This window comes from Adiantum capillus-veneris, chromosome 25 (assembly GCF_014529385.1).
Source record: "Adiantum capillus-veneris isolate H3 chromosome 25, ASM1452938v2, whole genome shotgun sequence".
Lineage (NCBI taxonomy): Eukaryota > Viridiplantae > Streptophyta > Polypodiopsida > Polypodiales > Pteridaceae > Adiantum > Adiantum capillus-veneris.
The window spans coordinates 53,392,383-53,412,918 of NC_140955.1; the positions used below are offsets into that span (position 1 = coordinate 53,392,383).

A 20,536-nucleotide genomic window follows, 5' to 3' on the forward strand; every position below is an offset into this window, starting at 1 on the left:
TCAATGTTAAACCTTGTCTATGATGTGAAGATATGCGCATCCTTGAGCGTTATGAGTGGCCAAGGTGGATGGCTCAATCAAGAAGGATACCCAAAGGAGAGTGTGATTGGAAAACTTGTGTTGGGCATCTTGAGTAGTACCCTGGAAGAAAGTATGGATATGCCTTTGCCCATATCAAGCTAGATCACCTAATCAATGCTCAATGCACCCAATGGTTGCATACGACATGGCACTGAATGGCCCTCTTCTCCCCTTTCCCTTGATGGTCGGGAATGGTCGTTGATCCAATTGCCATTGGCGGGATTAATACTTTAGGGAATGGTCATTGAAAGAGAATATGACCCATAAAGCTTGGTGCATGACACCAGAAATTGCACCAATGAACATATCCTCTCCTGTCCTCTTAATGTTGCATATCCCCTTGTCAAGAGAAAGAAGGTCCATTGAATACAACACCAAGATATGTATATAGGAGTCTACATACTCTACTAACACCGATATGTGAAATAGGTGTTGATCTTTTGACCCACTGTGTTGTAGTATTGAATAAAATCATCTTGGTTTGGCCAAGGTTGATGGAGAGCCCACTATCATGTGCGTAAGCATTTAATGTGTCTAGATGTCTATGCATACCCTCTAGAGAGTCAGAAATAAGCATAATATCATCAGCATAAAGCAATAGAGGTATCCATGTATCTGACAACGACACGTCTCTTTCCCCTTGCAGCCTCAATATAATCAGAAATCTCATTAATATACAATCCAAATTAGAGTCGGGAAAGTGGGCATCCCATGCCACCCAATAGTAGAGTGAACAGGCTCTGAAAGACCCTCTGCTGTCAGCACTCTTCCAATGGGCTTCTCTTGTCATCATTGATGTAGCAGCATTTGTATCCTCGCTCAAAACGATTGCAAGCTTTTTACTTTTTGTTGTAGCAGGATTGCAACAACACGAATATGTTCAATTTTTTGCTTACTCCAAAAGGGTGAGGCCTTAGTAATGCCTCCCCTTTCGGCTAACAAGAAAGGGAAGAAAAAAACATAAACAAAAGATAGTGTCACAAAAACAAGCAAATATCTTCACATCCTCAATCACAAGAAGTTTTGGGCACTTTTCCCTGTGGGAAAGAGAGCCCATTTCCTTGTTTTTTTTTGGCTATATATGTATCACAAGGTAAGGGAAAGATGAGGGAAATGGGCTCTGTGCCCATAATTTCTTGTGAATGAATAATGGAAAGGAGACTTTATAGAATTTTATTTAAAGATTGGTTGATAGTGATAATAGATTGTGTGTATAACCTAAGCAAAGGTTCGGGCGCACACTGGGGAGGACAATGGTTGGCCATGCAGAGGTGGCGTGGCCCTGCCTCCGTACTATCTTGCACGGGCATGCTCAAATGGGATCGACGGCTGAGGTGATCTGGGCCGTCGGATGTGCATTTGGTAAATTTGGATGAAAAGTAAATTCGGGCAGGCTTGTAAATTCGGGTCGATCCTCACCCCATGTCTCGAATCCCTCACCTTCCCACCACGAGCCGTGTGCACGTTGAAATATAGGCAATTCGAGTATGTCATATTGTAAATGTGGGCCAATTAGTAAATTCGGGGCAAATTGGTAAATTCGGGGCAATCTCAAATCTGACGGCCATAATTGACGGGCGTCGCCTTTTCCTCCTCCACGATTGATCCCATTTGACCATGCCTGTCATAAAATCTAATATCTAACTAACCCAAATGATTTTCTCATATTAAATTGATCACTTAATGTGGGAGAATAAACGGGAACAAGTGTTAAGATATAGGTATGTGCTTATAGATCTATCTCAACACGGGGCCAATGGTAAAGGGGCCCAAAAGGGAGATGGTCTATCAAAGAGCAAGGCTAACCAATGGAGCATAAGACCTTAGGGTTAGCTTCATTGAAGACCTCCAATAAATGTGTGTAAAAGTCCTTTGACCTTAAGTAAGCTAGGGCTGAGCTTGAGGTGGGAACCCGGCCCAAGCTCGAGGTGCTTGTCCTGCTTGAGGTGCTTGTCATGCTTGAGGTGTTTTTCATGCTTGAGGTGCTTGATTAAGATGCTTGAGGTGCTTGACTGGCTCCATGCTTGAGGTGCTTGACTTGCTGCATGATTAAAGTACTTGAGGTGCCTTGAGAAGCTTGCCTGAGATGCTTGTGGGAACCCCCCCTAGTTTAAGTGCTTTGTCATGCTTGGTGAGTAAGGTGCTTGATCACCTAAAAGTCAAAAGCATTCCTATAAGAGGGGGGGCGAGCCCTTTTCCTAGGGCCTAGAGAGAGAACACCCACTCACACACACAAGGGAAGCCCATCTTGAAGAGGCAGCAAGGACACATGTCAGGCCCCTACCCATGTTACCTTCATGTGTTGCTTGAAGCCTATTGGCTAGGCTTCAAAGGGGTCCAATGATAAATTACATGAATTATCTAATTGTTTTAGCATTTATCAAGTCCTCTCTCTCAAAAGGGAAAGGGGGACACTTGTCCCAAGGCTACCCATGCTGCTTGTAATGGCTCCTGCTTGTGATTGGCTAGGCCTGGAGGGGTCCAATGAGCTTCAGGCATGAGCTACAAGGGGGGGGTCGACCCAAGCAAGCTAGGGGGGTGCCTAGGGGGTATACTCACCCACACACACTCACAAGCACTCTCATTGTGTGATATGAAAAGTGAAAGAGCTCCCTCTCCCAGCAAGTAGAGGTTGAGAGCCTACACCAACACTCTTGGCTATGGAGTGCAAATCCAACCAAGAGCCATGCTTCAATGCTTAAGCTTGCCATCTCCTTCTTCTTCAGTACTATGCTATTATGTATGCTAGCAACAAGAGTATGATAAGTGAGGAACTAATTCTTTTCCCTACGAAATGTTTCTTCTTCCTCTTCCCTACCCTCATTCCCTGCTAGCTCTCTCCACCTTCGAAGGTGTTTGAGGTCTTGGGACTGAGGCTTGGGATAGTTAAAGCTTTCTTCAAGTTTATGTTATGTTTGTGGTGCATGAAGCCTTCCATCTTCATGGCAGCACCTAGGTCACAAGGAACACAAAGACTGTATTGTAACAAGTCTCTCTTTATGGGAGAAATCATATTACAAATGCCTATTGGAGGGGGGACTGGCTCCACATAAATCCGGTCCTCAATTGTTGTCATGTTCTCTAAACTCTCTCTCTTGCAAAAGTATTGTCTATGCCAAGTTAACTAATTGCTATGATTATGTTGCTATCTTCAATTATGTCTACCCGCTATGCTCACAAAATCATTTCTTGAAAGTACTCTCATTAAATTCCGCTATTCTCAAATTGAATAGGCAAATTCCATTACATTGGTATCAGAGCATTTGGTTTCTCTTTTCTTGCTTAAGAAGAGAGGTCCTTAAGTAGCCTATAAATGGTTGATGTTGTTAATTATAATAGATTAAGTGGAACTGGGATCTAATACCGGTTTTGTTAAGCCCACTATGTGGGGGATGGTGCACACCTCGGGAGCTTTGGACTTAATAATGGAGTCTTTTTAGACTTGCCTACGGCTTTACCATTATTGAGTCATAAGAAGTCCGAAAGGAGCTAGCCCTTGGCAACTCTGCTATGTTAGACCTACTCCTCTACTCTCTATAATTAACCACTTTGAGCCGTGGGTGTAGATACTTAAGAGCCGATTTTCAAAGGCTAAGAGGAGTGGCAACTAAGGTTTTGAATTGCCAAAGCATACACTAAGTACATACATAAAATTTTGTTAACATGGCTGACAATAATCAAGAGAGTAGAATGAACATTGATAGCTTTGATTTTGCACATGAAGGTGCTAATGATGATGCTCCCATATTTGTGAATTATCTTGTGACTAGGTTGCAACAAGCTATGGGAAACCCTACCTTGCAAGCCGAAGTTACTCAACAACTTCGTGCCTATGGAATTTCCCTTCCTCTCCAAGAGGAAAGAGAGCTTAGGAGGCCTCTTGAAGAGACCCCCAAAAGAAGAATCTCTCCCATTCGAGAGGAGGAATCCAAAGAGAAAGAAAGCAATGAAAGTCTAAGTTCTTCTGAAGATGTGGCTCCACGAAGAAGGCGGTCTAGACGATCGCCTACTCCTCCCAAGAGGAAAAGAGAAACCCATAGTCCTTCTCCTCATCACTCTCAAAGGCAAGAGAGGAAACAAAGGAAGAAAAGGGCTAGGAAGAGGTCACCCTCTTCTCCTTCTTCTTCACCTTCCTTCTCTTCCGATGAAAGTTATGGCTATTCTCCTAGAGAATACAAGAGGGGAGGGCATCGCAAATCATTTCCTGCATGGCGAAGGTCACAAAAGCTAAAGAAGTTCAAGGAGGGAGGAAAGAGTATCTCTTTTCTCACCTACGATGGCACCTTTGGTGCTACCGACAAAGTGTTGGCCTTCATCCAGCAATTTGATGCGGTCTTTGGGGACGAGGGCTTCACAGAGTCCTCCAAGCTACGCCATGTAGCTATGCACTTCCAAAAATCAGCTCGTCAATGGTGGGCTAGCCTTCGTGGCAATGGAGAAGCCCCAAAGACATGGAAAACTCTACGAGTTTCCATCATGAAGCAATTTCTTCCAAGCGATACTAAAGATAAAGTTCTTACCGAATGGCGCGGCTTGAAGCTCCTCTCTTATGAGTCTATCAACAAGTATGTAGATAAGTTTTGGGATTTACATCTCAAAGCTACTGTCTTTCAAAAGATAGACTTTGCCGAGCAAAGACAACAATTCTGTGCGGGATTACCTGAAGAGATGGCCGAATATATCAACTCTCAACGGCCCGGTACTATTACCGAAGTAATCCACCACACCATGGTTGCTTCACGCATCAATTTCCATCAAGGGGCTAGACGTAATGTCAAGCCCATGGAAAACAAAGATAAAAATGATGCAAAGGGGAAATCCAATGCTCAAAATAATTCCCAAGGCACTTCCAACAACAACAACAACAATCGGTCCAAGGAGAAGGGAGTTTACAAAGGTAAAAACAAACTCTCTCCTGAAGAGCTTGAAGCTTTTCGCAAGGACCATAAGTGTTTCAAGTGTGGGGAGCAAGGACATGGCTATCGTTCTTGCCCCAAGAAGAATACTCGCAATGAGACTCCTAGGGCTTCCACCATCGAAGCTCCAAAAGAGGATGCTCATTGCAAAGGATCATCACTCTCCTATGCTTGGGGAAAGGTAAGAGAGCATGATGTCTTCATCTTGTTTGACCCTGGCTCTACTCTCAACTTCATATCAATAGAGTTGGCCACCAAGTTGGGCATTCAAGCTTTTGAGATGGGAGATATAGTAACAGCTGATGCAGCTTTCAAGGGACAACAAGCCTCCGTTACTCCCTTGATTGGGAAGTTGAGGCTTCATGTCCAAAGCTATGTCGACAAAGAAGACTTCTTCATCTCTCCCCTCCAACATCAGGATGTTATCCTAGGGGCACCATGGTTTGATCGCATGGCTGCCAACATGAAGTTCCCTGAAAGGAGAATTTACTTCACCTACAGGGGAAAGAACATGTATATAGATGCTAGTGAGCGTGGTCGCACTATTCCAATTGTAAATCCTCTTTCTTTTGATAAATCAATGAAGAGCTCAGTTTCTGCGTACATGATTTATGTCAAAGAGTCTCTAAAAGCTAATAATGTTTCATCAAATGAAAATGATAGGAATCAAGAAGAGTTAGACTTGTCTACTTTTCTAAAAGGATTCCAAGATGTGTTCATCGATGATATCCCTATGGACCTACCTCCAAAACGAGGGGATGATGACCATCGTATTGAGCTCCTTCCAGGAAGCTCACCGCCTAACAAAACTCCTTATCGAGTCTCACAAGCTCAACAAGAGGAGATCATGAGGCAAGTACAAGAGCTGGTAGACAAAGGGATGGTGAGGCCTAGTTCCTCTCCCTTTTGTTCTCCAGTCCTTTTAGTGCAAAAGAAAGATGGTACATACCGTATGTGTGTGGACTATCGAGCACTAAACCATATCACTATCAAAAACAGATTTCCCGTACCTCGGGTAGAAGATCTGTTTGATAAGCTACAAGGCTCTACCTACTTCAGTAGGATTGACCTTAAGAGTGGCTATCATCAAATAAGGATAGTGGATGAGGATATCTTAAAGACCGCGTTTCGCACAACATTTGGTCTTTATGAATATCTAGTCATGCCTTTTGGCTTGACTAATGCACCAGCTACGTTCAATCGTTTGATGGAGAAAATTTTTAGACCATATCGAAAATTCACTGGAGTGTTCTTCGATGATATCATCATCTACTCCAAGTCTTTGGAGGAACATAAGCAACATCTCCAAGTGATTTTTCAAGCCTTGAGGGAGAACAAACTTTTTCTCAACCAAAAGAAAAGTGAATTCTTCCTTCAAGAGATTCAATATCTAAGCCATATTATCTCTCACGATGGTATTCGTATGGATCCATCAAAGTTAGAGGTAATAAAATCATGGCCTAACCCAAGGAATCTACATGAGCTAAGAAGCTTTATTGGTATGTGTGCATACTATAGACGCTTCATAGCAAAATTCTCTCAAGTAGCAGGACCACTACACGACTTAACCAAGAAGAACGTTAAGTTTGTATGGACTGCTAAGGAGCAAAATGCTTTTGAAAAACTCAAAAAGAAAGCTTACTTCCCAACCAGTCCTCGTGCTTCCGGATCTCTCAAAGCCATTTGAGGTCCAATGTGATGCTTGTGGTGATTGCCTTGGAGCGGTTTTGCTTCAAGAAGGGCATGCCATAGCATATGAGAGCCGAAGGCTCAATGGTGATGAATGAGTCTTGGGCATTTATGAGAAAGAGCTTTTAGCTGTTCTACATGTCCTAGACACATGGAAGCACTACCTATTGGGGACTCCATTTATCCTACGAACCGACCACCAAAGTCTCAAGTATTTCATGACGCAAACCAAGCTTTCCGACAAACAAATGAGGTGGGCAAATTTTCTTTCGCAATTTAATTTTCATATTGCTCACATAGCTGGTAAGCACAATCAAGTTGCCGATGCACTTTCACGACGACCAAAAGTTAATGCGGTGTCTATAGCTACTCACAATGATCTATCCTCTATGATAGATGAGTATGCTACTAACCCTGACTTTAGAGACATAATGTCAGCCCTTGCTTTGGGGAAGAAAGAGGAACCATTCACCTTGCAGGATGGTTATCTTCTTCACGGCAATAGGCTATGTGTTACCCATTCCCTTCGTGAGAAGGTTATGTATGAATCCCATGCTCCTCCATATGCAGGGCATAGAGGTATTCAACCTACTCTACGAAGAGTAGAGACGTATTTCTATTGGCCTACCATGAAAGTGGACATACAAGAGTATGTTTCAAAATGTGTAGTAGGCCAAAAGACCAAGTATGATAGAGGGAAGCAACCTGGATTACTCCAGCCATTGCCTATTCCAAATTCACCATGGGAGAGTATATCCATGGATTTCATCTTTGGATTACCCAAGTCTATCCATGGGAATACAGGAATATGGACAATAGTCGACAGGTTTAGCAAGCAAGCACATTTTATTCCTGTCAAAAAGACTATTAAGGCACATCAAATGGCAACTCTCTTCATATCTCAGATTTTCAAACACCATGGATTACCCACATCCATCGTGTCAGATAGAGATCCTAGAATGACCAGTAATTTCTGGAAAGGTCTCTTTGAAAATCTAGGAACAAGATTGAATTTCTCTTCGGCCTATCACCCACAAACGGATGGCCAAAGTGAGATAGCCAATCTTACGATACTCGATCTACTCAAGACTTATGTTACCGAAGTAGATCAACGCTCACAATGGGAAAAGTATTTACCGCTAGTAGAGTATGCCTACAATAATACTGTACATACTTCTACGGGCAAAGCACCTTTCGAGATCATAGAAGGAAGACCTAAAAGTCCCTTGCTACTGAAAGTACATGGGAAAATCTTCGCCGCCGATGAGTATAGCCGTGACCTACAAGAATCTTTTCAAAAGATTAGGGAGGCTATAGCCATCTCTCAACAAAGGCAAAAAGCTACTGCTGATAAGCACAGAAGAGGCTTAATGTTCAAAGAAAATGATTGGGTCTTACTCAAGTTTCCTAAGGCTCGATTAAGGCAAACGACGAGCAAAAATCCTACGGGCCATCAAAAGTATTATGCTAAACTAACAAAAAGATACTATGGTCCTTTCCAAATCTTGAAGCCTATCAATGAGACGGCTTATCAACTCAAGTTGCCCAACCATTGGCTTATACACAATGCCTTTCATGTAAGCTTACTTAAGCCCTACAAAGGAGAGCCACCAATTGAACCAATTATTGAAGACCCTCCCGAAGTTGAAGACCAAGAAGAGGTGCTACAACCCGAAGCTATCCTTCGGCATGAAGACAAGGTACTACGACATGGTAAGATTATCCGATGGTATCTTATTAAGTTCAAAAATTATCCTTTTGAAGATGCTAAATGGATGCAAGGAGTACAACTTAAGGATAGTATGAACCTTGTCAATGCTTACAATGCTACATTAGAGTAAGCAAATGTACAAATTTCTTTTAAATAACTCATGTTTTTGTCTTATATGACTAGTCCTCTTTTTAATTGTGCACAAATTTAACTAGTATGCATGCTTAGAATCATGTTTGTGATGACGACGTCTCTCAAACACCAAGTAGAATTTGTCACTCTACTTTGGGAGAATGAAATGGACTAAAGAGCAGACATGCTTGCGGCAGCTATGTCTCCCAAGCACCAAATGGATTAGTCATCCATCTTGGAAAGATGTCGTAGGGTAAAAAGGGATCCTTTACCCGCTAAGTACGATTGACTAATGACTAAGACTTTATCTCTTCTACCTCATAGTCGAGGACGACTATGATTACAAGAGAGAGGTAATGTCATAAAATCTAATATCTAACTAACCCAAATGATTTTCTCATATTAAATTGATCACTTAATGTGGGAGAATAAACGGGAACAAGTGTTAAGATATAGGTATGTGCTTATAGATCTATCTCAACACGGGGCCAATGGTAAAGGGGCCCAAAAGGGAGATGGTCTATCAAAGAGCAAGGCTAACCAATGGAGCATAAGACCTTAGGGTTAGCTTCATTGAAGACCTCCAATAAATGTGTGTAAAAGTCCTTTGACCTTAAGTAAGCTAGGGCTGAGCTTGAGGTGGGAACCCGGCCCAAGCTCGAGGTGCTTGTCCTGCTTGAGGTGCTTGTCATGCTTGAGGTGTTTTTCATGCTTGAGGTGCTTGATTAAGATGCTTGAGGTGCTTGACTGGCTCCATGCTTGAGGTGCTTGACTTGCTGCATGATTAAAGTACTTGAGGTGCCTTGAGAAGCTTGCCTGAGATGCTTGTGGGAACCCCCCCTAGTTCAAGTGCTTTGTCATGCTTGGTGAGTAAGGTGCTTGATCACCTAAAAGTCAAAAGCATTCCTACAAGAGGGGGGGCGAGCCCTTTTCCTAGGGCCTAGAGAGAGAACACCCACTCACACACACAAAGGAAGCCCATCTTGAAGAGGCAGCAAGGACACATGTCAGGCCCCTACCCATGTTACCTTCATGTGTTGCTTGAAGCCTATTGGCTAGGCTTCAAAGGGGTCCAATGATAAATTACATGAATTATCTAATTGTTTTAGCATTTATCAAGTCCTCTCTCTCAAAAGGGAAAGGGGGACACTTGTCCCAAGGCTACCCATGCTGCTTGTAATGGCTCCTGCTTGTGATTGGCTAGGCCTGGAGGGGTCCAATGAGCTTCAGGCATGAGCTACAAGGGGGGGGTCGACCCAAGCAAGCTAGGGGGGTGCCTAGGGGGTATACTCACCCACACACACTCACAAGCACTCTCATTGTGTGATATGAAAAGTGAAAGAGCTCCCTCTTCCAGCAAGTAGAGGTTGAGAGCCTACACCAACACTCTTGGCTATGGAGTGCAAATCCAACCAAGAGCCATGCTTCAATGCTTAAGCTTGCCATCTCCTTCTTCTTCAGTACTATGCTATTATGTATGCTAGCAACAAGAGTATGATAAGTGAGGAACTAATTCTTTTTCCTACGAAATGTTTCTTCTTCCTCTTCCCTACCCTCATTCCCTGCTAGTTCTCTCCACCTTCGAAGGTGTTTGAGGTCTTGGGACTGAGGCTTGGGATAGTTAAAGCTTTCTTCAAGTTTATGTTATGTTTGTGGTGCATGAAGCCTTCCATCTTCATGGCATCACCTACGTCACAAGGAACACAAAGACTGTATTGTAACAAGTCTCTCTTTATGGGAGAAATCATAATACAAATGCCTATTGGAGGGGGGACCGGCTCCACATAAATCCGATCCTCAATTGTTGTCATGTTCTCTAAACTCTCTCTCTTGCAAAAGTATTGTCTATGCCAAGTTAACTAATTGCTATGATTATGTTGCTATCTTCAATTATGTCTATCCGCTATGCTCACAAAATCATTTCTTGAAAGTACTCTCATTAAATTTCGCTATTCTCAAATTGAATAGGCAAATTCCATTACAATGCTGTGTGATATAGTGAGGCCCCGGGCCCACGTTTGGCCATCTGCCAAAAGGTGGTACATCTACAATCGCCACTTGGCTATCACGGTCTTGCTGCAACTGCCTGCGCTTCTCTTGGTCATCAGCCGAGTGTGACGCCATTGCTGTGGCCACGACCACAGCGGGAGAGGGGCGGGTGCCCCAGTGTGACAGGGCCACGAGGCGGGTGACCCGCTTCTGCCCGTCGTTGCCATGGCAAATGCGAAGGCAGGACGACAAAGTGCACTGAGCTCCTGATGGCGGCGCCTTTTGCTGTCAAGAAGAAAAATTCTCCTGCAGCTCGTGTGCCCTCGCCTCGCCCACACCATCCGGTCAGAGACAGATTTGGCAAATGTCGAAGAGCAGCGTGTCTGGCATTCAGCATTAGAAGGGCACTTTGAGAAGCTGTTTGGAAAAGATAAGCTCTTGAAGGAAGAAGGGGATCCTCATGCTAACGCTACAGAAGATCTGATGTACAGAATACTTTCAAAGAATGGCTTTGCTCCGGAGTAGGTTGAATCAAATAAAGAGAGAAGGTTTCACATGAAGAGGTGGAGAACTGATCTCTAGCTCTATTGGAGTAGAAAGATAACTGAATTGTCTTGGGACGAGTCACCTAGAGATGCTCTTTGGAGTGCAGATCTCAAGATTTTGGAAGCAGAGTTGAAGGATAACAATAAGAAGGTTTTTCACTGTGATCTTATAGTTCCATTCGGACAGCAAGTTTACTACTATAGAGTGGAGGAGGAGCTGCAGCAGGTGCAAAATCTTTGATAGTTGTAGCGAATTGCCTTGAATAGCTGTAGAGGTAGACATATATACCTCAGATAGGAATTATATTTGTTGATGTTTTGAGCACAGATCGAGTACCTGTGTGGGGCAAAAATTGGTTTGATTTTGAGAGAGAGAGAGAGAGAGAGAGATTTGTCATCTGAGTATTTTTGTTTACCTTCAGCAGAGCTGATGGCCTGGTCTACATTTCTTCAAGGTTCAAATTTAAGAATTGAGAAAACTGCAAGACGAAGTGTGGGGTCTTACTGTGGTAAGGAATGCAGCAAGCACGGTCCTTTCGTCAGAGCAGGTATGTATTCATTATCTCTTCTCAAAATTCAATGCTTGTCAACTGAGATTATATCGGAAGAGAATATTTTTGATTGGCTGTTCAACTTAGTGGACATTTATTGTGTGAAGCCCGCATAAAGAACATCTTGAAACATGTAATGCTGTATTGTAGGGCAAGCTTGAGCAACTATCGGCTTCTGCACCATTTGCTGCCGAGTCCCGACTGAAGCAGCACCTCCACACCCCAGAAAACTTGTACCTCCACTGTCAGCTTCTGCGTCATTTACTGCTGCCTGAAGAATTTGGTTATGACTTTTAGGAAGTTGCTAATGCCAGACAAGTGGACAAAAACCCCTCCACCTTCGTGGGCCTTTTGGATAGAAAGGACGGATCCTCATCAGGTCTCTTGCCTCTGTGGACATAGTGAAACCGGCCCCTGGGGCGGTAGGCTTTGGCTTTCACCCGAAATTCTTTACTTTACTTTAGACACACACATAGAGCACTTTGCAAAGGGAACCTGCGACTGGAATTAACACTTATGCACACACACGGCTCGGAAGCTAGAATGCTCCGAGTAGACGCCGACAACCTGTAGGCCCCAAAATTGGCGCCCCTTTCGGTATTTCTTTATTCTTTAAGAGGGTAAATTGCAAAGAGGAGTCCTGGGAATCCTTTATCTGTATCGAGCTAGATACCACCCGTTTTGGCCAAATATCGGCAACATAACAGCCCCAAAACTTGCGCGAAACCAATTCCCCTGTTGGAACTCTCTTCCACTGGTATAAATCCTCTAATTTTTGCCCAAAAAATAAATAAATTAAGCACGTTGTATTTACTGGTTTTTGCTCTGTTTCAGCCCCAAACAGTCCTAACTGTCCTCTGCCAGTGGGTTATGATTCCCAATGGTTCTGGCGTCCGTATGATTGAAAAACAGTCAATTTACAGCGCATACACGGCGTTGAAAACGCACTTGTACGGTGAGGTTATGACCCTCACCGGTGCTTGCTTTGGAGTAGCAGTCAACTACTCCCCGTTCCTGCTCAAGGAGGCTCTTGTCTCAGCACAAAAGCATGAACCAACACAGCTGTACATCAGTCAAATGAAGAGTCCTCTTGTGGGGCATCACATAACTGCACGTAGGGGAGAGAGAGAGCAGTGTGTAGTGTGCAGGGCATCACTCCTAGCACCATACTGTATATGAGAGGGAAAGAAAGCACTCCATAGCTTTTAACCTGTGAACAGGTTCTCAATGAAGCATCCCCCCAGCATTAATCGAGCGTCCCCTCTTCTGCGCTTGACCTGTAATGCATCTGTGAACAAATAGATGCAAAAAGGAGGAGATTTCCATGGCTGCCAAAACCTGCGTATCGCAGCAAAACAGCCTTGTAAACACGTATCTCATGCCTTCCAATGCTGAAAATGAGCTCCTTGGTCCTAGGTGAAGTCATGAGAAGCTCAAAAATGAAGAGAAATGGTTGAAAATCACAGTTATCAGCCTCCAAAACTGCTCCAAAAAGTCAGTTATAAGTTCTGTTCTACCAAACTTGGTAAATTGGCCAAAAAGTACGACTTGGCACTCATACATGCAATTTTCCCGCATTGGGCTTCCTGCTTAAAAATCTCTCAATTGGTGCATCAGTTGACTTTGCAGCAGAGTTGTAAAATGTTCCCCTTGTCATTCCAAAGGTAATGACGCGAACACATTTTATGTCCCAAAATAGCAGTTCTCTAAATTTTAGGAGATGCTTCCGTTGGGCTCCCACTGGTCTTCTGACCATCTATCCTCATTGGGACCGCATCCAAAAGTGCAATGTGGCCCAATTGTCGGATACTTCTTGTTGGTGATCCCACCTTGACTTTATGCCTTTATTGAGTTCACTTCCTAGTATCCACCAATCTGCTAAGTGCGACGCGACAGCCTCTTACTATACAAATTCCTGTGCCGACCCACTTCCCGTCTGCGGGTGAAACTACCGTTCACATTGGCCATACAATGTCCGACCATTTGCAACTTCAAAAAGAGGGTCTCAAAAATTAGATAAAAATCATTGTAAAGAAATCAATAACTAAGGTTAGCAGTTGCCACGTCCTCGTGACATACCCCTCTCTTGAAATCGCAAACGTCCTCGATTGCATACCATAAATACATGCCACTGATGATCTTGTGTTGTTAGCACTCTTTTATCATTGCATGTATCCGCAAGAAAGGTCGTAACACATAGATACAAATGAATTAATGAGACCTTCATACTTTTGTCATTTCCATCTATTACACTGAATATGTACATTTGATGTGCTAGTTCTATCATTACCCCTCCTTTGTACACGTTGGGTTGGGGCATAGGTAGGTTGTAACCCAAAGACCTCAAGGTAAAGCTGCAATACATTTGGTGACTCTGACAGTTCATGCTCTTCCATTCACTTTCCATCCATAGGTGGATAGTTCTTGAACTTCACCACATAGCATCTTGCAACCTGTCCCTTAACTTTTTACTTGTGCAAGAGGCTCTTGTCTCTGCAAACGAGCATAATTCCACAACACTGTAGCGTACTACCCACGACCAAGAAAGCTCAAATTTCAAAATAATTTACCAATGCGTCAAAGAATCCAAACAATCGCCTTAGAGAATCGGCGAGCAGCTTGCCACTTGGCAGACCCACATCACTCCCGCAGGAGATCTAGTGGCCAATCTACCACCATGAGACCTCTCCCTATCTCATCTTGGTTCATACTTCCAAACCCTAAAAACGCAGCAAAAAATCAGCCCTAATTTGATCACTTTTTGGCAGGGCGATCTTGCGGAATTTCCTGTCTTCCTGTGAAGAGGAACCCTCTTCCATAATGCCCTTCCCTTGTCGGCCATAGTGTAATCCTACGTTGCTGTACTCTGTGTCTTTACTCAAAACAACTGAGGCTCACTTCTTGAGGAAAAAGTGATTGATATCCCGGCAATGGAGCCTTGAAATCGGCCCGTGGAGTGGTAGGCTTTGGCTTTCTTTGGCTTTTACCCAAAATTCTTTACTTTACTTTAGACACACACAGAGCACTTTGCAAAGGGAACCTACCACGGGAATTAACACTTATGCACACACACGGCTCGGAAGCTAGAATGCTCTGAGCAGACGCCGACAACCTGTAGGCCCCAAAATTGGCGCCCCTTTCAGTATTTTTTTATTCTTTAAGAGAGTAAATTACAAACAAGAGTCTTGGGAATCCTTTATCTGTATCGAGCTAGATACCACATGTTTTGACCAAATTTCGGCAACATAACAACCCCAAAACTTGCGCGAAACCAATTCCCCTGTTGGAACTCTCTTCCATTGGCATAAACTCTCTGATTCCTGCCCAAAAACAATAAATTCAGCACGCTGTATTTACTGGTTTTTGCCCCGTTTTCAGTCCCAAACAGTTGCCTAACTGTCCTCTGCCAGTGGGGCACGATTCCTAATGGTTCTAGCGTCCGTATGACTGAAAAACAGTCAATTTACAGCGCACACTCAGCACTGAAAACGCACCAATACAGTGAGGTTATGACCCTCACCAGTGCCTGCTTTGGAGTAGCAGTCAGCTATCTCTGTTCCTGCTCAAGGAGGCTCTTGCCTCAGCACAAAAGCATGAACCCACACAGCTGTACATTAGTCAAATGAAGAGTCCTCTTGTGGGGCATCACATAACTGCACGTAGAGGGGAGAGAGAGCAGTGTGTAGTGTGCAGGGCATCGCTCCTAGCACCACTGTACATGAGAGGGAAAGAAAGCACTCCATAGCTCTTAACCTATGAGATAGGTTCTCAATGAAGCATCCCCCCAACATAAATTGAGCGCCCCCTCTTGTGCGCTTGACCTGTAATGTATCTGTGAACAAATATATGCAAAAAGGAGGAGATTTCTATGGCTACCAAAACCTGCTTATTGCTGAAAACGTAGCAAAACAGCTCTGTAAACACGTATTCGATGCCTTCCAATGCTGAAAATGAGCTCCTTGGTCCTAGGTAAAGTCATGGGAAACTCAAAAATGGAGAGAAATGGTTGAAAATCACAGTTATCAGCCTCCAAAACTGCTCCAAAAGTCAGTTACGATTTCTGTTCTCCCAGACTAGGTAAATTGGCCAAAAAGTACCACTTGGCACTCATACATGCAATTTCCCCGCATTGGGCTTCCTGCTTAAAAATCTTTCAACTGGTGCATCAGTTGACTTTGCAGTGGAGTTGTAAAATGTTCCCCTTGTCATTCCAAAGGTAATGACGCGAACACATTTTATGTCCCAAAATAGCAGTTCTCTAAATTTTAAGAGATGCTTCCGTTGGGCTCCCACTGGTCTTCTGACCATCTATCCTCATTGGGACTGCATCCAAAAGTGCAATGTGGCCCAACTATCAGATACTTTTTGTTAGTGATCCCACCTTGACTTTATGCCTTTATTGAGTTCACTTCCTCGTATCCACCAATCTGCTAAGTGCGACGGGGGGACCTACATGATCTTGCACTGAGCCTAGACATCCTCTTACTATACAAATTCCAGTGCCGACCCACTTCGTGTCTGTGGATGAAACTACCGTTCACATTGGCCATACAATGTCCTACCATTTGCAACTTCAAAAAGAGGGTCTCAAAAATTAAATAAAAATCATTGGAAAGAAACCAACAACTAAGGTTAGCAGTTACCACGTCCCATAGCTACCTGCTGTACCTATATGCACATACAAATAGTGAATACACATGCACACATATCAATATTTATGGATTGATCTTGCCAAACATAACTACTGTTTTTGTGAGTTCTATGTCACTTTTTAATCCGGCAAGTTTCTTTGAATGTTTGCTCTATTGCAGGGGTTTTTGGACAGCTGCTGCGAAGAAACTCAGTTTTGGATGATGATGCTCAAAACATCAAATGCTCCTATCACCCAGAGGGAAGAGGAGATATGGTGGCTGCCTACTCCCAAGGATGCTGCAAGTGGCCTTTTGGAGGGAGGAAGAAAGAGCTTGCATCATCAATGGGAGTGTGTAAACCAGATACTTGAAGGCTGGAAGGCAATTAATACTCAAATTCTATCTGAATTGGATATCCTGAATGTGTATTGGGACTCATTTGAGGGGCCCAAAGGGGTTTGGGGAGAAGAGTCGTTCAGGAGCTTGCTAGAGAGAATAAGGGCAGAGATACACACACACACACACACACACACACACACACACACACACACACACACACACACACACGTGTATGCTCCTCTTGAAAAAGGATTCTCAATTTGGTGTATATATTGTGTGAGGTAGACCCTCGGTTTGCACGGTCAAGTTTGCACCTCTGCTCAAGCTCAAAGCTTTGTGGAAGAAGCTAGAAAGAGGTTCAAAGTGTTTCACCCGCCTGTTGTCAAAAATGACATATAACACAGACGAATCAGATTTTTTTTTTCTGAGAAAAAGATCCTTCTATTAGTTAATGAAACTGCGCACAGGGCTACAGACGAATCAGATTTTGATGCATCTGACTTCTATGATGATTCATATTAGTATGATAAAGATATGTGGTATGACAGTGAGCTGGAAAACTTGGATGACCGGGAAGAGGAGATTAATGGGGGGTTGTATTTCTGACCCGATACCTCTCCTTCTTGCTGCAGGTCAATCGATCAAAGGATCTTCCAATATTTCATGTTACCGGTTTTGATTAAAAGCAGTGGCCCCCTTAATGTTTGTTTGCCAACATTCATAAGAAGATTTACAAATTTTCTCATGTAGGAAAACGGAGTCTTTTCCGGTGTTTTTCATACAATGAATAACATCATGAGCTTCTGCTTGAGAGGCACCGCATACCTAACTAGGTACGATTGGGGGCAGGGGACCCCCGGCCCCCCCACCGGGCCGGCAATCCCCTGCCCCCAATCGTACCTAGCTAGGTATGCAGTGCCTCCCTCACAGAAGCTCATGATGTTGAGGTAAGTCAGAATGTGGGAATTATTGTGAGAATTTGTCCAAAACTTCTTGTGATTCCCAAAGATCAAGGTGAGTTGTACATTTCTCAAATACTGCCCGCAATCCTGCATCTGAAAGGATGCTAAAAGCTATATCCAGTGCTTCAATTGTGGCATGTGCTGCACAATTCTGAATGCCATGTTGTGACACACCGGCAAATTCTAGCTCTACGGATACACGTTGGTGTTGAAGACTTGTCAAGTGCTTTTCAAAGGACTCCACAAAAGCTTGTGGGAGTGGACATTTATGGATTGTGCTAATTGCATACTATCCACATTTGTAAGCTCTTAAGCTACAAGAATTTTAATCTTCAATCATATGTTGCTTATTCATGGCACAATCTAAATGTCAGTGCCTTGCCTTGTCTCTCCTATGTTGTGAGCATTCAGTGTGTATAGGCGACACCTTCTACCCAAAAATTGTTCAGGTGCATAAGGGATTGAATGGTATGCAATTTCATCAGTTATTTTTATTAGTCAATTGCAATCGCGCGAAGGTGACGTCTCCCCATTACTAATAGTAGATTTCAAAGTTCTATAGATTTTATATACTAGGCGTGGTAACCTGAGGTCAAACGATCAAAATGTAGGCTGCCTCATAATTATTCATATCCATGGACAGGCCTTCTGATTTTCTCACTTGTTTCTAGTGTGAACTATCCTTGGTTAGAGGATGATTTTTAAACTAAGAACCTACCCTTGAGGTTCAAATTCTGATACATGATCTTAAGGATTCGATTATGAAATATGGTTGCAATGTTGGCCTTCTCCTCAAGAGGGGAATCCCCAAATCGAGTGAACCAAAGTGAGCAAATCATAAACCGAGCAAAACCCTTGAAATTTTTGACCCTTCTATACGCATAGTTATCACACATTCTAGTATTTTTGTTCATTGGAAACACATCCTTTATATGCCTTTTAGCTAGAAAAGCTGTAATGTAGTTGTTTTCTTTCATAGTAAGACATAATAGTAGAGCTTCTTTACAAAACGCATGCATACCACTTTATAGAAGTTGATGCCTTAGATTACAAATCACAAAAGAAAAATATTCCCCAAAACATTCATGGACTTGATATTTTTTTTATAAAAAACCATTTCCAAACCTTAAGGTTGCATATTCTCCGTACACGTACAAGTGCTTGCAATAACTCTACTTTTGTTGAAATAGCCTTAGGACTCGGGGCAGACACTCATCAAAAGCTCCATATATCACGTGCGTTCAAGAGACCTTAATATTATCCCAATATACATGCTACATTTACACTATGGGACTATTTAGAAAACCCACCCCCTCTATGTGTACATAAAAAATATATGTATAGATTTTGGACTATTCATGCTCCTCTCGACTTAACTCATGCGATATGGTACACATTTGGGTATAGTTCATAGTCTTAGTTTTGGTAATGAAATTATTGTATCTTGCATTTTGTGCCATGGGTTGTATAAGCTCACTTTGTATGACAAATGTGGGCTGAATTTTGCAACTACAATTGTGAATTTAATGGCTATTTCAGATGCAAAACTTTGGCATACACGTTTTGGACATTTGAATCTTTCTAGTTTGCACCATTTGCAAAACTCTAATATGGTTGCTTCTTTGCTTCCTCTTGAAGCACCTCTAAGCATGTTTGTGAAGGTTGCATTTTGTGTAAGATGGAGCGTTTAAAGTTTCCAAAAGGATGTCCACTAAGGAGTTACAACTTGTGCATAGTGGTGTTTGTGGGCTTATGCAAAGTCTATCCTTGGGTAATTACCTGTACTTTGTGACTTTTAGTGATGGTTACTCCAAGCTTGCATGGGTGTATCTGTTTAAAGCTAAGTTCAAAGTGTTCATGTGTTTCAACCAATTTTTTTATATGTCTGGAAATGTTTCTAAATGTATTATGGTCATCTTCCATCCATTCAGATGGGGGGGGGGATTATATATCTCATAAAGTTAAATATATTTTTGGCTAGTCATGAGATAAAACACCAACGTACGGTGTCGTATATGCCTCAACAAAGTAGTGTTGCTCAAAGAAAAAAACACATCGCACGATGTATTAGGGGTTAGGCCAAGTGGCTGGCCGCCCATCACTGACCCACTAACTCATTCTTTGGTTATAATGAAGAATACGGAGTGGTAAGGATAATCTTCTCATTGAGAGCTCCACCACATCCTATGTACTGCTCCACTACACGGCACCACACTTGCACTCGCACGTCCTCGCACCCGCGCCAGTTCACAATTGATATTAGAGCCGCGATGCCTCCCCCAACAGCTTCGGTTTGAGCTAAGGCTCAAAGCTTTAGCAGAAGGTCAACTTCAGTGAGTATTGAAGCTTCGAGTAGTTTTGCAGATAACATTTTTAGCAACTTTGTGGCAACTTGAAAGTTTTGAGAGCAAATTGAAGGGAGTTTGGAAGCCTGTTGCAAGGTGATTATTACTTGCAAGTAACACAACTTTGGATGCTTTTACCATAGCGCTGGAGGGCAATGAGCATAGCGTTAAAAAAGAAAAGAAAAGAAACTCAAGCAGATAACGCTACTAGAAAATCAAAGCATAGCGTTAGTTTTTTTTTTTTTTATAACTGTGTAGTAGCGCTACAACAGACAGCAAGCAAGCAAGAGGAAGTGTGTGTTTCCCCCACACACATAAACAAACACACCCACTCTCAAATTCACACACACACACACACACACCTTCGACATCAATAAGCGAAAGGGAGACGATCGGCATCAGCATCTCAACTAGTTTTTTCCCTCAGTATCGGCATCAAAAAGAGAGTAGAGGGGTTGATTTTGGCACGAATACAGATAAATCTGGCATTTTCTCTTCTCTCACACACATACGCTCTCGGGATCGGATCTCTTGTTTTCGGCATCGGCTTTCTCAACATTGGATCTCTTGTTTTCGGCATTTTCGCCAATGGCATCAGCATCGAACGAGCACTTCTTGCCACATGTAGGATCCCACAGTGGTGTA

At 43.0% G+C, this 20,536-nt stretch overlaps 1 protein-coding gene and 1 pseudogene across 3 annotated transcripts; both read left to right on the top strand.

Moving 5' to 3' along the window:
• Window positions 1-51: 51 nt before the first annotated feature.
• On the top strand, window positions 52-11,304 carry LOC147424895 (uncharacterized; annotated as a pseudogene).
• On the top strand, window positions 10,616-16,752 carry LOC147424896 (uncharacterized). 3 transcript variants are annotated; one of them, XM_086500559.1, is made up of 3 exons: window positions 10,616-11,338; window positions 11,489-11,611; window positions 16,426-16,752. In XM_086500559.1, exons 2-3 carry the CDS (start codon window positions 11,494-11,496, stop codon window positions 16,614-16,616), a joined length of 309 nt encoding a protein of 102 aa, XP_086356685.1. In that variant the 5' UTR covers window positions 10,616-11,338; window positions 11,489-11,493; the 3' UTR covers window positions 16,617-16,752. The 3 variants fall into 3 exon arrangements, with proteins under 3 accessions (XP_086356685.1, XP_086356683.1, XP_086356686.1); XM_086500557.1 differs by having other exon boundaries at window positions 11,150-11,289; XM_086500560.1 differs by having other exon boundaries at window positions 11,154-11,289; window positions 11,486-11,611.
• Window positions 16,753-20,536: the final 3,784 nt, after the last annotated feature.